Below are 15,271 nucleotides of genomic sequence, written 5' to 3' on the forward strand. Positions count from 1 at the left end.
TGGTATGCACTTCAGAGTGCTGGTTTTCACAATTCTGACAGCAAGAGAGGAAACATGCTGTTAATTCATGCTGGCATCAGAGTAGCTGTCTGAGAGGCAAAAGCCCCACTTTGTAGATGTTGATGTCTTGATAAAAGGACCTAGTGTTAGTATGTTTTATTTGGGGTTTCAGAAAACCTTTTTTAAGAGTCTGGAGTTGCCCTTACATTGTGACAATGCCTTTGAACCTATTGCATGTCCTTACATTGTGACAATGCCTTGGAACTATTGCATGTTGGTGAATTTTGTGCCTGTGTGCCACTGCTTTCCTGCTTGGATGTGAAAGAGTTGCCAAGCCCAGCCTTGGTGTTCTTGATGCGCTAGGGCTTTTCCTTTGTGCTCCATGAGTTTTTCTCTGCTGTTGGATCCAGTGGTTTACCGTCCTAGAAATAGTTTGCACCTCTAGCACTGTCAGCCATGCACAAATGCAGCATGGGTGTTACTTTAGACTTTCAAGGAGTTAGATGCAGGCCACTAAATGCAGATTACTGAAATTTGGGAAGTGGAAAAAAGGAATAACTTCTGGTTCCTTTTGTTAATGTGGTTTGGTTTCTTCAATGGTAAAGTTTAGTTATTCTGCTCCCTTCCCCCCACACAGTTGAAGGTGGTGATTGTGCACATGTATAAAACCTTCTCCACCTTCTGCACTATGGCTTAGTTCTCTAAAGCTGTAGGGTTAGCAGCATCAGGAGGTGGAAGAGTATTTGCCCATGCTTTTCTGAGGAGATGGAGCAATGTTTGTAGGGTTAAATGAAACAACATGCTACACTTACTTTCACTAGAAGAGAATGAATACAAACGTACTCACAGATGGCCTAAGCTAGAGGTAGCTTTTAGATGGCTGTGTTGTGTAGCATGGTATGTGTCCAGTGGCTGTTGGAAGATCTCCATGTGGTGGTTTGCCCTGGAGTAAGCTTCAAATGCCTCTGACTGTCTTTCAAGTGACCAGGCAACAAGCCTGTTAGTCCTTGCAGGCTCTGTCCATTCTAGTAACTTCAAGTACAATTGTGTTGAGTGCTTGATACAAATCAGCATAGTAAAATATAAATTTCCCTTCCTTTCTCTCCCTTCTGCTCCCCAAATACACATAGAATCATTTAGATTGGAAAAGACCTGTGCAACCATTAACCGATCACTGCCAAATCCAGTAATAAATCATGTCTCAACTATGTCTACACATCTTGGAAATACCTCCAGAGATGGTGACTCCTGGGCAGCCTGTTCCAGTGCCTGACTGCTCTTTCAGTGAATAAATTTTTCCTGCTAGCCAGTTGGGACCTGTCCTGATACAACTTGAGGCCATTTTCTCTTGTCCTGTTACTTGGTATGTACTTGCAGAAGAGACTGACCCCACCTTGCTATACCCTCCTTTCAGGTAATTGTAGAGAGGTTCCTTTTCTTCAGCCTAAGCACCCCCAGCTCCCTCAGCTGCTCCTCATAGCACTTGCACTCCAGATCCTTCACCCATGCTGTTGCCCTTCTCTAGACATGCTCCAGCACCTCAGGGTCTTTCCTGTTGTGAGGTGCCAAAAAAATTGAAAACAGGATTCTAGGGCTTGTCTTATTCAGTGACTCTGCAGCTAGAAGAGAACTTTCTTGCTGGTAATGCTGCTTAACTGTAGTGCAGATGAACTCAAGCTGAATAAATTCCAGTACTTGGTCATCAGAACCATCTCCTCTCCCTTGTGCCCCTTCAACTTAGCATTTTTTCTCTTCTGCTTCTTCCTGTTGTAGTTAGACCAGGGAAAAAGAGTAATTTCTGCAGTATGCCATGACAGTTTATAGATGTGAATGGTGTTGACAAAGTCTTTAGATGTGAGGCTGTAAAGAGATTGCTGATCACCCCTGTGTTTGCTGTGCCTCAGAGCATTGCTCCAGTAAATGTATCTTGATGTCACAGAATGAAAGTGGCCTCTTATACCAGGACAATATGTTATAGCAGTGGTCCCCAAAGTGCTGCATGTGCCCCAGGGGTTGAGCAAGATGATCAGAAGAAAAGTACTATAACTTATATTTATATTTTTCTTTAAAAATCCACCAGCAAAAAAAAGCACCTCACATTGAAATAAATTTTTAGTATTTTATTGAAAGTGGTCCCCTGACTTAGTCTGTATATCAGAGGATCTTGTGTCATGTAGAGCCTACAAAAGTGTCTTTCAAAACAGGATGTTTCACACATTAGAAGGGCATCCTCACCAATTCATTCACTTTCATATATTGCAACTCACTTGTGCCTACTTAAGTGGATTTATGTGGTATATTGTCTAGTTTTAATTAAACTAACCCTTATGAAATAGACATGTAGCTTAAAGATTCTCTTAAAAACCTGTGGATTTCAGGTAATGCTAGAAATAGGAGCACAAGTGAATGGTAAGAATGTCAGAGCTTAAATTACTAGCACAAGCTCTTCAATCAGATAAAAGCAGTGACAGTTGGATTGGATCTAATCAATGAAGTCTAATGACACTCAATTAAGTACTTACATTTTTAGAAGCCTCTCTTGAGCTTTCTTATGTAAAAGCAAAATATGAAGAAAGTATACCATTGGAGAAACACTTGTTCTTCCTGCTGTGGAAAAATGGCTGAAGTAATATGAAAGAAACCTATATGGCAGCAAACTAAAATGCTTTCCTTTGAAACAGACACAGGAGACATTGCCAAAGACTTGAAAAAATAGGTATTAGAAGAAATTGGGCAGTGTGGGAGGTTTGGTATGTAGTAGCATGGAAGTATAAATGTTTCTAACATATCTTGAGGAAGTTGCCACATTCTGGTTCAATAATGAAATACATTAAGAACAACTTGGAAGCACAGTTTGGCCCAGAAATTCACAAAGTTCTGTAGGATGGCATCAGTGAGGTTAATTTTATAAACACAAGACTTAAATAGAATCTAGTTTTTAATGAGGTGGGGAATGACCATGAAAATCTGTACACACCACAGCTCAGTTCATGGCTCATTCATGGCAAAATGGTTAAAATAGTTGTCAAACTTAAAGGTGAATTACTGCCTTTTTGCTTTTTCAAAAAGTCAAATGTTCTGAATTTGCAGGGCTTTTCTCTGCTGACAGGTAGCTGTCAGTAGCATGTTATCTAGCAGGTATTTTTTAAAAAATAAACAAATATATAATAAATAGTTTATGAAGCAATGTCTGTATATAGCTATATGCATATATAGATATATGCTGTATATAGTATATATACTGTATATATATAGTATATATACTGTATATAGATACACTATATATAGTATATAATAATACAGTATATAGTATATATACTATATATATATAGTATATATACAGTATTGAGTATGCATGCTCAACATTTTTTTTTCTTAATATGATCAAGGAATTTTGGAGACCACTGTATTATAGGTTAAAGCAAGGATTAAAAGACATGCCATGGAGGTTAAGAACAGCCAGTTGAGCAGGTCTGGATATGCTCCAAAGAATTAGTGTCAGTGGATTAAAGTTGCTGATTTCTGCTATGCATAGGGTATGCAGTGTGATGCAGAGCCTGTGCAGTACTGATTGAGGGCAGGGCACTGAGGTTGCATCTCAGGGGAGTGCTTGCTGCCTTCTGGCTTCACAGCCACTTGATCAAAAAGCTGTCCTAATTTTAGCAATAAACTTGAGCTGTAATTACAAGTCTAACCAGATAGAGTTCTTGCTTTGAAAATAATTGAAGTAACATTGTTAGCATTGATTTATTGCATCTAGTAGGAAAGTGGGGAGAAGGAGGTCTTGAACTCTGCATTGATGCAACTGAGCAGCCTTCACAGGTTTCTTAAATTTTAAGCTTCATTCCCAGCTTATAGTTAGAAAGGTCTTCAGATAATTGTCCATGGGGTTACTGGAATTTTCTACCTTTTAACCTTTGAGACTTATACATGAAAGATACTTCAATATTGTAACAGATTGCCAGAAATGTACAATAATCCTGTATAGTAGGAAGCAGCAGTCAAAGAAGTATGCAGCTTTCTTGAACAGCAAAACTTGTCTCTTTGTCCCCACCTTTCATGGGCTGCAGTGTGAATCAATGTGTTCAAAATCAAGGGCTTCTAGGCCTTTCTTCCCCTTCTTCTATTTCCATTGCAAATAAGACCTGCTGAAAAAATCATAGCTTAGTTGCTGGGGAGAAAAGTGTCTAGACCAGGTTGTGAATTATTTAAACTGCTGCGGATTGTGGCAGAAATAATGCATGGTGCTGGGTCTTGCCTATGTCTGACTAATCCCAACTGCTGCTTGTTGACGTTTGGGCTATTTTGCTTTCCAAGACACTGTAATGGAATAGGTTAGTTGAGGACTGTGCTCTTAAGTTCACAACCTTGAAACCTTAGCTGGCAGGGCAAACTGGTTGTAATACCATCTCTAGAGTGGTTTGGTTGCGCTTTTGAATTTTGTCTCTGAAAAGTGTTTGGTATTCTGGTGAATGTTGATTAGTCAGCATGCACGTGTATGTTTGAAATCTTAAAAATAGTCTTGTTTCAATGCTAATTAATTTCCTAGAGCCACATTTCTGAACTAGACTGAAGGCCACGTGGTAGAAGTGAAGAGCATCCTCTGCTTGGGGACAGTGGCCCGGAACGACCTGACATTCTCCAGGATGGGAATGTGCACACAACCAGTTTCCTTGCAGCAGCTTTTGCTATGTAATATCATCATGCATGGCTTACCTCAAGACAAATGACTTACCTTCCTGTACATAGAGTAAAACTATTGCATGCACTTATCTTAGCATCACACTGTCTTCTGGCCAGGCTGGCCTGTCTGTGTGGCCCAGGAGCACAGACAGTGGAACCTTGTTCTGCAGAGTGGGGCTGGTGCTGTTGGCAGGGCTGTAAGTTCCACACTAAGATGTCTTTTGCTTCAGGTTGCCATAGGTGTGTTCAACACGTAGCACTGGGATGCAACAAATGAGTTTGGGTTCATGCTCTTCATGCTGTTGCTTTTCTTTGATCTCTTCTTCAGCTTGCCAGGTAGCTCTGATGCTCCTGGGCCATGGGATTTTAGCAGCTGCAGGCTAGCACTGTTGGTGAAAGTGATGACCCCAAATTCTTGCACCTATTCCCTGGCTGTCTAAATTCATCCAAGTATAGGAAGCTTGAAATCCGTGTAAAAAGGAAAGGATTGGTACATTGTTCGTACTTGGAAGGAGGAGCGCTGCTATTTGGTGAGCTCGTTTATGAGCCATAGAAATGTAAAGCCACCTTAAATCTCCTCCCTGGACCATGTACAGTCTCCATCTGAGGCTTTCAAGACCAAGCTGGCTAACACTCTGAGCTGGCCCTTCTTTGTGTAGCAAGTCAGACCATGTACCTTCAAGGAATCTTTCCAGCATGACTTTTAATCCATTTATGTTGCTGAGACTCTGATACCACATGTCCATGTGCACACAGATGTTCCCGTTCTGGTAATAATATCACCTCAGAGCATTGGAGCTATATGATATCAATGTCTTCCCTTAGCAAGGAGTGACTGAGATGAAAGTGGAAATACGCCGTCATAGAATTTCCCCTTTCAGATTTCCATATATGAGAGCAGTGCATTTCAACTCAAGGAAGAGATTACTTCAGTGGTACATCTTACAAACCTTATGGATTTGGGATTTTTCTTACATAAATACAGCTTAGGGTTGGGGGCAGGGAAGAAGGGGCAAAGATTATAGAAAGGTGAAGAGCCAGAGATGCATCATTGGGAGAACTAGAGGAGGTGAATGGAAGCTTTCTCTTTATGCAGGAGAGAAAAGCAGCATTTCTATACATAGAAAGTTACTTCCTCTGAAGTGGGTAGAATTTGTTCTTTTAAAGAAGGATAATCTTGAAACAGGTCTTGAAATCTTGAGCCTGGGCCATACTCTATTAGAAAACTATCTGCACTGTATGAAAAACTGCTACAGTATGTAGGTATGTATCTATTTAAATTTGGGCACTTGATTCATATGAGAAAAATCTTAGGATAGATAAGCTTTAGGTTGGTATTCTCTTACCACAGCTGATTGTGAAAAATGCCTGAGTCCCTTTACCTTAACCAGCTAACAAGAAAGCATGTAGCCTTAGGATTTACTTGGAAGCTAATTCTGTCTTGGCAATAGCTCCACTTTTCTTGCTAAACCCAGTGTGGAACTAACATGCACTTTAGTGGCTTTCTGACACATTGTGGAAACTGAGTTGAATTTAAATTGTGTGTTGTGCTGCAGAGTCTTTTCTGTGCTGGTAACTGGAGCATGGACAAGAGTTAGTGGAATTTGTGCTCTTTGTGCTGGTGGGCTTGTCAAGTCTTACCCAACTGCATCCTAAGCAAATCTTTTTGTTGGGGCTTTGTACTGTGGGAACTGAATTGGTGGCTGCAAGAGTAGGGAACTTCTGTTGTTTTTCTTCTGTTCTTCCCCTTGTATACTGGATTTGCAGTCTGCTTGCTCTAATTTTTCTTTTCATTGCATTTCTGTGGTAGAGAAGAATAGCCCTGTTTGGATTCTCTAGAAGATTTTGTACTCAAATGACATCAGGTCAGTGCATACAGTAATAGAGAGAGAACCATGACTAATGTCACATCATGTGGGTCATTTTTCCCCCTAGCCCTTTACAAGTAGTGCAGTGTAGCATAGTATCTGTTTTAACACACTGTGTATTGCTGGATACTTAGTGTGGCAAGAATCCTTCAGGAGATGTTCCTTCCCCTGTCTCTGATCAGCCCCAGCTCTGTTTTTTTGCCTTGCATGGATGGGCATGTTTGTTGTCAGTACCTGATGCTGGCAGAGGCTGCTTGCTTTCCTCCCCCATGTCAGAGCTTAGAGGTAGTAACTCCTTGCAGTGGGCTGTAGCTTGTATGTAAATGGCTTTTTATCAGCCTCTTCTGTCAGTGTGACATCTCCCACGATAAACACCCCCCTGCAGACTGTGTTAGGATAGCTCTTGCAGTTTGATTAAATCCTGCTTGTATATGAATGTCAGTGGATTGTACTGGATTTTTTTTTTGCAGGGCCCTCAGCCCTACTTTGCACTTCAGGGAAATGGCTCTGAAATGCAGACTTCTTAAAATTTGTTTTCACTTAAGGGAAATTACTAGAAATTCAGAGGTAGATAAAACAGAGACAGGTGTAAGAAGAATATTTGTAGGCTGTTTGTTCTGACTGTATTGCTGGATACTTTTGGTTTGTTCTTTTCCTGTAGAGAGAGTTAATAAGCATTTTTTTTCCTTCACTCATTACAAAGTTACAGGGTTGGAAAATGGAAGCATCAACATAATAGGAAAACAACGCATGATATGAAGACAGAGACTTCATAGATGAACTAGAGACAAAATCTGTTATATCTGGATGCTGTACAAGGTGTTTTCCAGAAGGAAGAAGAAAACACAGATTGGGCATTAGTTAAAAGGAGCAAAATGATTGTCATCCCCATCCCACACACCCTGTCAGTCTGAAGTAAATTCAGTCCTCCTGTTCTACTCTGGTCTGTATTTTCAGAGGTGAAAGGTATGAACGTGTGTTCCTTCAAGATATAGATCTTTGAGGGAGCACACTGTGTACTTCTGACTTGGGAGAGGTCAGGAGGAGTGGGGAGCCATCTCCTGAGCTTGAACCAGGGAGGCCTTTTCCCAGCCTACTGAGCTAACTGCTTATCTCTGGCTCAAAAGTAAGACATGAGATAGAGAAACTCCTCATGGAGTAACCAAGGGGACAGAACAAATGTTGAACATTAGATGTAAACAAAGTTAAGACTGCCTAGGAACCTCAGGCTCCTCCAGCATGAGTGCCCAGACTGTATCATACATCATGGGGAAGCTGGCTGCCTGTTGCTGCCTCACAGCAGTTTGTTGCCAAGACTCCTGGAATGAGCAGACTGAGGTGCTGTGCCTCTCAAACTGTGGAAGTCCAGGACAGCATGGCTGGTGCCTGTGGTGGGTCCTCCCAAATCCCTTGCCACATGCTGCAGCAGTTGAAATTACTTCATTGGAGAGCTGTCTGGACAGCTGAATTCTTTTCTTCTTCTGTCACCTCTGTGGATCTGTGTCAGGAACACTAGAATTTTGTATTGCATCTTACTTATTTGTCATTGTTATTAAGGAATGTTGTTATATATAAAATTAATTGGAAGGGCATGTGCTGAACTTTTTGCAACATGTTGGGCTATGAGCTGTCGGTGCAGTTGTGATTGGTGAAGATCCAGGTTTTTGAGCGGTGGTGTCTTGTAGAGATCCACTGTGGCATAAGAACCTGTACCAATCAGAGTAAAACTGGTATATGCATGTGTAGCCCATCCAATTAGATTTAAGGGTGTAAAGGATGTCATAGTGTGATGCCAGACAAGGGTCTGATAGTAGAAATTTTTAATGTAGGGACCAGTAGCTGTGCATCTTCAATTAACATATTCTGTGTTTATTGGTGGTGTTGGATAATGATACAAGAAAGAAGTTCAGGAGTACAAAACCCAGGGTTTTTTCCTTCCTTTGGAAAGGGAATGATCTTGTGGTTAAGAGTCTCTTGTGTCTTGCCAAGAGCTTGCTGTGTGTCCATGAGCAATCTGCATGTGCTCAGATTTTCCAAGAGAGGCCTCAGATTTTCCAACTTTGTTTCTGTATAATTTTCCAGTTAGGAATTTTTTTTGTTTGTTTTTTTCCCTTCAACACTGCTGCTTATTAAAAGCTTCATTTGAAGTAGCAGATGCCTAGAAATGATCAAATTCAGTGCCAGGCTGGCACTGAATTGAAGCACCCAAGATCTGTAGCTGTCTCTGGAAATACAGGCCTTAATTTCTCTGTTTGCTGATTCCTACCAGAGGGATTGTGTGTTCTGCCTTCATGAAGTGTTTGAAAGGTACAGTGGGAGTGTGCAGTGGCATTGTGTGTTAGAACAGCATGGCAAAGATGCCTTGCATGTGTAGGAATTGTATTTTCATGGGGGTAGTGTCCTGAAAGTCATCAAATCAAGAGGGAAACCACATGTGGAAAAGCCTTTCTGTCAGCTGGTAAATTAAGAATAATATGGCCATACTGCTATTGGTAGGCTTCAGTTAAAGAAGATGTTGCCATTTTGCAGGTTTGTCACTGGAGCGCTCAACCAACTCAATTGCCTCACGTGCTCGACTGTGTGAAAGGGAGGAGGAGGTCATGGCTTGTTTTGAGAGAGCCTGTGTTATTGCCCAGGTATACTTGCAGGAGCTTGAGAAGGTAAGAAATGTGCTTAGGGAATGGCCTGGGTGAAATTTCTAGGGGTTTGTCAGCAAAAATGAAAAAATGGAGAAATGTCAAGTGATCATAGCAAGGAGTCTGAGAACAAATTGGAAGAAGTGAGGTGTCTCAGTAAAATCATTTGCAAAACAGCAGTTTAGCTGGTCTCTACCTATTTCATCTGAGAATGAGGTCTAGAAATAAGTTCTGCCTGGGGTAAAGCACCAAATACTTCAGATATGCACAAGTTGCATCTCAAGCTTAGCCCTTACTTAAGAGGAACTATGAACTTTGCATGGCAAGTGCTGGTGTGAAAGAACTCAAGACGTTTTACATACCTGCTATGTAAATGATGCACAGCAGTGACTATTGACATCCCTAATGAGCTGAAAGCAACCTTTTTGGGTCAGCCATAGCAGTTTAATTACCAGTGCTTCACCTGCTCTAAGTGAACCTTGAGGGAATCCAGATCATTAGAGCCTAGGTCCTCCATCCCTAGAAGTGTTCAGTGCTGGGCTGGGTGGGGCTTGGAGCTGCCTGGTGTAGTGGAAGGTGTCCCTGCCCATGGTAGGGAGGTTGAAGGTAGATGATCTTTCAAGGTCCCTTCCAAACCAAACCATTCTGTGATTAGTAGCAAGTAGCTGCTTAGCCAGTGGTTGGCAGGAGGACCCTGGGAGCCTTCCACTGAGCTGTGCAGATAACAGGTGCTGCTGGTTTGCTGGGCACGTGCAAACTTTGCCTAGCTGAGGACATACCATGTGTTTCCATGCCCTTCCAATGCTGCACATTATCCTTGACATCAGCAGTACTGATGGTAATGCATTGTTACCTGTCCTGTAACTGAAAGGCCTTTGACCTTCTGACCAGATACTTCCGCTCTTCTCAGTAGCAAAGGTGTGTTTCTGTTTCAGGTTTTGTTTTAAATTGCATTGGAACAAGAAAAAATAAGCTCAGTGCATGTATAAAAATTAATTTAAAAAGCCAGCTGAGAAGAGGCCTGCTCTGTTTCTCTGCAAAAAAAAAAAAAAAGTGGAATAGTCTTTAAATTGAAATTATTAGTGTCCTTCCATTGTGGAAGGATGAGTTCCTGCCAGTGCTGTAAATTTCTTTTACGGACAGCTTGGGTCTGCGAAGAAGGAAAAGGGTCTGACCTGTAATTCATTCACTTAGAATCATAGAATCAGTAAGGTAGGAAAAGGCCTCTGAATTTACTGAGGCCAGCTATTAATTCAGCACTACCATGTTTGCCACAAAACCGTGTTGCCAGGTGCCAACACCGTGTGCTTTTTAAACACTTCCAAGGATGATGATTCCACCCCTTCCCTGGACAGCTTGTTCCAATGCTGGACCAGTCTGTCAGTGAAGAAATTTTTCGTTATGTCGCAGCTTGAGGCCATTTTCTCTTGTCCTGTCACTTGTTACTTGGAAGGAGACTGAACCTCCCCCACCTCTCTACAACTTTCTTTCACATAGTTGTCTCTGGACACAAAAATGCAGGGTTGATGACAGACACAGTAGAAGTTCATAGTCCTTCTCCAGTGCTAGATGAAAAACCCTGCTTTGGAGAGGCAACTTTCAGCAATGGAAGCAGCTTGTTACCAGTAAGGAAACAAAACCAAGGAAGATTTGATAGGACAAATAGAGGAAAGATTAAGATTCTTTCATCAGGACTCCTGATGGCTTTCTAACTCTTAACAAATATTTATGTTATATTGAACTAGATAAACCTACTCAAACATTGTATTGTTATTTCTGTGCAACATACTGGGTGTTTGTAGTTTGTGTGGTATTTCCCAAGCTGTTGGTGTTAATATGCCATTTTCTACTTACTTTATTAAAGGTTAGAAAGGTTTCAAAACTCATTGCATGCAGAATATCTCATGGAAGTAATTGTATAATTTATCAAAAATTGATTTTATAACATTTTTGAATAGCTGATTAATGTTGTTGAAGATATTACTGGCTCACAAGGACCTGGCTAGTTCCAACAGTTATCTGTATTCCAAGATATTTCTTTTTCTTCCCCTCACAGACCTTAAACAACACACATTCAAGGAGTATCAAGGGCAGCAATGTGACTTACTCTGAGTTTGAACTTTCCTACTTTCTGGAAGCAGCTCTACAGAGTGCCTACGTGACTCAGTTAAAAAAAGGGTAGGTGGATGCAGGTATTAATAAAATTAGATAATATCACATGTTTTGTCTCAGATGAAGACTAATTTTTTTCTTATTTCTGTTATGACTTTTGGCTGCTGGCTCACCTCAAGTCTCCTCAGTGTCCTTCCCTTTCTTCTGTTGGTGTCTCTCTGTCTTTCTTAAGAGTTTTAAGCATCATTTTTCCAGACCTACAGGTAGGGTGGGGTAGAACAATATTCTTGTCTTGACTTAGCTTTGCTCCCTGTGGAGACCAGGGGAGTTTGACTGTAGAGAGAGAGTGGAATTTACACTTCTGTGTGCCCTTAAATTTTCAGCACCTGGTTTAAAGTTCAGTAAAGTCTTTACAGGTAGTTTCTTTAATTTATTTGTTTGTTTGTTTGTGTAAGGTCTTACATATGCCAATCAATGCCCCAAATCTGTGTGTTTTTACTCTGGAGAAGGTATGCAGGAAGAGTGCTGCTCCAGGATATTTATTATGCCTTTGAAAAGCAGCTGCCAGTGAACTTCAGAAGGGCAGGAGGAGTTAATATCTACAAGCCTACAGTGAATTTTATGAGCCTACAGTGAAAAACCGTCTCAAGATCAGCAGAGAAGACTCTCTGAATGCCCACTTCCAAAGGCCATTGGTGAGGACGTGCTGTTCCCTAAACCAGGCCGTTTCTTCAAAACATCATTAACTGTGGTTATCCAATGGAGAGATTTTGTCATGTAGGAGAGTGTCTCTTCAGCATGTGTAAACAATACTATTAAGACTCTGTCCTTCCTTAGTCCTCTTCTTGCACCATGTTATTCCATTTATTATCAAGGAGTCAGATTCTGGGTTTCTCACTACAAACTGTGTTCACAAATATTTAATTTTGTCTTTTTTTGCCTTCACCCTCAGTGAAAGATTCTCTCATTCTCTCAGTGACTTTCTGTGATTTTCTTCTCTTCTTTTCCTGCTGAGTAGAATGGAAAAAAAAGCAAAAAAAAAAAAGGGAAGATTGAAAAGAAGAAAACTAGGGAAAAAAATCCCAGCAGAAATCAGTTTAAATCCTTCTGTAGAAAACTGATACTATTTTTTGATTCTACTGGAGGAGGAGCTTGCTGCTTCTTTAGGGCTTTTTTGCTACGTTTTTATCCCCCAAGGATGACTTCAAATGCAACTGTGAATAGCCTCTGTTCTCTGTGTGTGTAGAGCAAAGCTGTACCTGTAAGCATATCCATGAGATGTGCCTTCAGGTAAGCCTTGTTTTAACCTGGAGGCTTACAAAAACACAAAGCTCAGATGTTGTAAAATGACCCCTTTAGTCAGGCAAGTACAAGTTTATGCATAAAGCAAAGTGTGAACTTGTAAAGCATAGTCTCTGCTTGGTATGTGGTTTTCCCAGGTGAGCTGAGGGTTGGCCAGCTGTGGCACAGTATGTGCTTTCCTAACCTTCTGCCCTTCTCAGGGCAAACAAAAAGCTCAGGTCTTGCCAGTCAGCTCATTAACTATGTAGTAAAATAAAATCACATTTAGAACATATGGCACTGATGTCCTCCAGGCACCTTTTGAATATCAAACTCATGTTCATTTTATTCAGCAACATTGTGAATTCAGTCTTCATCAGTGATGAGTTCATTATATCTAGCAGGATATTTTGGCCATTACTGTGGGCCCTGCGTGCTCTCTTCTCATATTATTTTAATGATAGCCTTAAAAACAAAAACCAAATCCCAAACAAACCACAAAAAAATTACAGGAACACAATTTGAAGTAAAATACATGTGTGAATTAAGCCATGCTTTGATTATAAGCTGAATTGCTGCAATAGCAGCAACATGTTCACTGTAGCTGTCTCCTGATGAAAGAGCAATGAAGCTCCTGCAGCTGGGATGGGAGTGGAATCCCACGGGCTCCTGACCTCCTACAGAGCAAGTGAGAAACATCAGCCAGGGTTGGAAAGTCTGCTGGGATAAAAGGAGCCTGGTGGGACGTGGCAACTTGTCCGCCCCCGCAGCTGATACTAATGAGTGGTTTCTGCCACCAGAGGGCATAAGCAGCATTGGGATATGTTATGGAAAAGGGAGGGATATGGGAAGAAGCTTTTTAGGATGCTTCATGAGTATAGTAGATTACTCCACCTGATACTGAACAGCTCAAAGAAATTCTTTTGTTTCCCTTATTGCTTCCAGTGTGTTCAGGTAGGAAATAAGCCTTGGATGATGACTGCTCAGGCTCTCAGGGAGTAGGTCCAATCAGGTGGGATGTCCTTCCCCAGTGCTACATGTGTACAAAAGGAATAGTGGGTGTTTTATTTTTGCCTCAACAGGCAGAAGAGCGCAGGGATGCAAGTGCTGTTGTTATGCTTTTGTTCCTGTTCTCAGAGTGTGGTCAGGGATTCCCTTTTCTCTTGCAGTGTGCAGTGAAAAGAAGACACCAATATAAAAGAAATGTCCAGTTTCCCCTTCAGGTGTTGAACTGCCAGATGTAAGGAACAGCAAGTCTTGCAGCTGTAGAAGTCACAGATGCTTTTAATGAGATGCCACGTAAAAACATTGTGTTGCTGAATACGCATTTCTTGCACTTGTTTGCCATGCTGGAGCCCAAGAAAGCTTTCTTTTGGTCCTCCAATGAAGAATGTTGATGCTGTGGATGCAGAACATAGGAAGGCAGATGCTATCATACTGTAAGAGGCAGCCAGTTGTCTTAAGGTTATCATCTCCACTAGGTTTTGAGTTTTGGTTGATTTGTTTGTTTTGGTTTTTCTCTGATGCAGATGTATGAATATTAGGCTCATTTCTTTTTGCCTTTTCTTCTTGTGTCTATGCATGAACAGCTGTTTAAGGAGAGGATATGGTTTGTTAGAAACCTGGGTGAGGTGCAAAGATTCAAAAGGAGATGGGCAGAGGCAGTGATGTTGCTGCTGTTTCTGTGCTCTGGCTACTGCTTTACTCTGGAGAGGTGATGCTGCAAACTGCCAAGTAATTATCTCAAGATGGTCTGTTCTATCTCTCAGCAACTGATTGTTTTAGCAGTAAATGAGTAGGGATAAGGACAGGATCTGCTGGTGACCATGTTGTTGGGGGACTGTCTTTGCAAACCTCTGTGTCCGTAGTCAACTCCTTTATTGTCAGTATTTTTCCCAGCAATTTGCATAGAAAACAGTGTACTTCTTTATATTCTAGTGTCTTGAAATTTTATGTAATATTAACTGAACTGTGTGACATAACTCTGATATGACTGCTTGACTGCTTTGATTCATGGACTGGTAATTAATCTATATTGACATGGTACATGCACAAAACAAATTTTTATGCCAAGCTGGACTGACTGGACTCTAAAGTCGCTCTTTGTCACAGTTTGTGCCTATCATTGTCTGTGTTCATTTTTACTAGATTAGCTGTAACTGAATCCTAAACTGCTCTTCATCATGTTTTTTTCAAACGGTGCTCTGACCGCTACTGTGACTAAAACTAAAACCAAGGCAGTTTAATGATCATGTTCTTTTCCCTTCCTGTTTTTCCTCATTTCTTTTTCTGACCTCTTAGCAATACAATAGGGGCCTATGGACTTTTCCAACTCATTTCATTTCCATGATCTAATGTTCACTTATGATGCCATGGCTAGAAGCAACATAACCTGGGATTTCCAGGTAGTCCTCTATCCAAGTCCCGCAGAGGCTCAAGATTGTTTAGTTTCTAATCTAAGTAAGATCAAGTGTTTGCACCATGGATTGCCAGAGGCTTTATGACTGCATCTTCATCCAGTCAGCTACATAGCATGTATTTCTGTTCCAAATACATACTTTTCTTTTTGTTAATTTCTTAAGGTCCTAATTAAAAAAAAAATCCCTTCAATTGCACATTTAGTATATAAAGGGCATATATTAATGAAACAGTGAGTTCCTCATTGTTATGAGCAGAGCAATTCATATGCTC

The 15,271-nt window shown here is 41.0% G+C and overlaps 1 protein-coding gene across 2 annotated transcripts in view; it reads left to right on the plus strand.

Moving 5' to 3' along the window:
* The window catches only part of TTC7A (tetratricopeptide repeat domain 7A), a 167,593-nt gene that overhangs the window by 9,373 nt on the left and 142,949 nt on the right, over positions 1–15,271 (plus strand). For both annotated transcript variants that reach the window (XM_005416310.2, XM_031060383.1), the window contains exons 3-4: positions 9,081–9,211; positions 11,244–11,365. In XM_005416310.2, coding sequence (XP_005416367.2) covers positions 9,081–9,211; positions 11,244–11,365 — 253 coding nt within the window. The remainder of the gene's footprint in view (positions 1–9,080; positions 9,212–11,243; positions 11,366–15,271) is intronic.

Source organism: Geospiza fortis, unplaced genomic scaffold (assembly GCF_000277835.1).
Source record: "Geospiza fortis unplaced genomic scaffold, GeoFor_1.0 scaffold41, whole genome shotgun sequence".
In the NCBI taxonomy this organism is placed as follows: Eukaryota; Metazoa; Chordata; class Aves; order Passeriformes; family Thraupidae; genus Geospiza; species Geospiza fortis.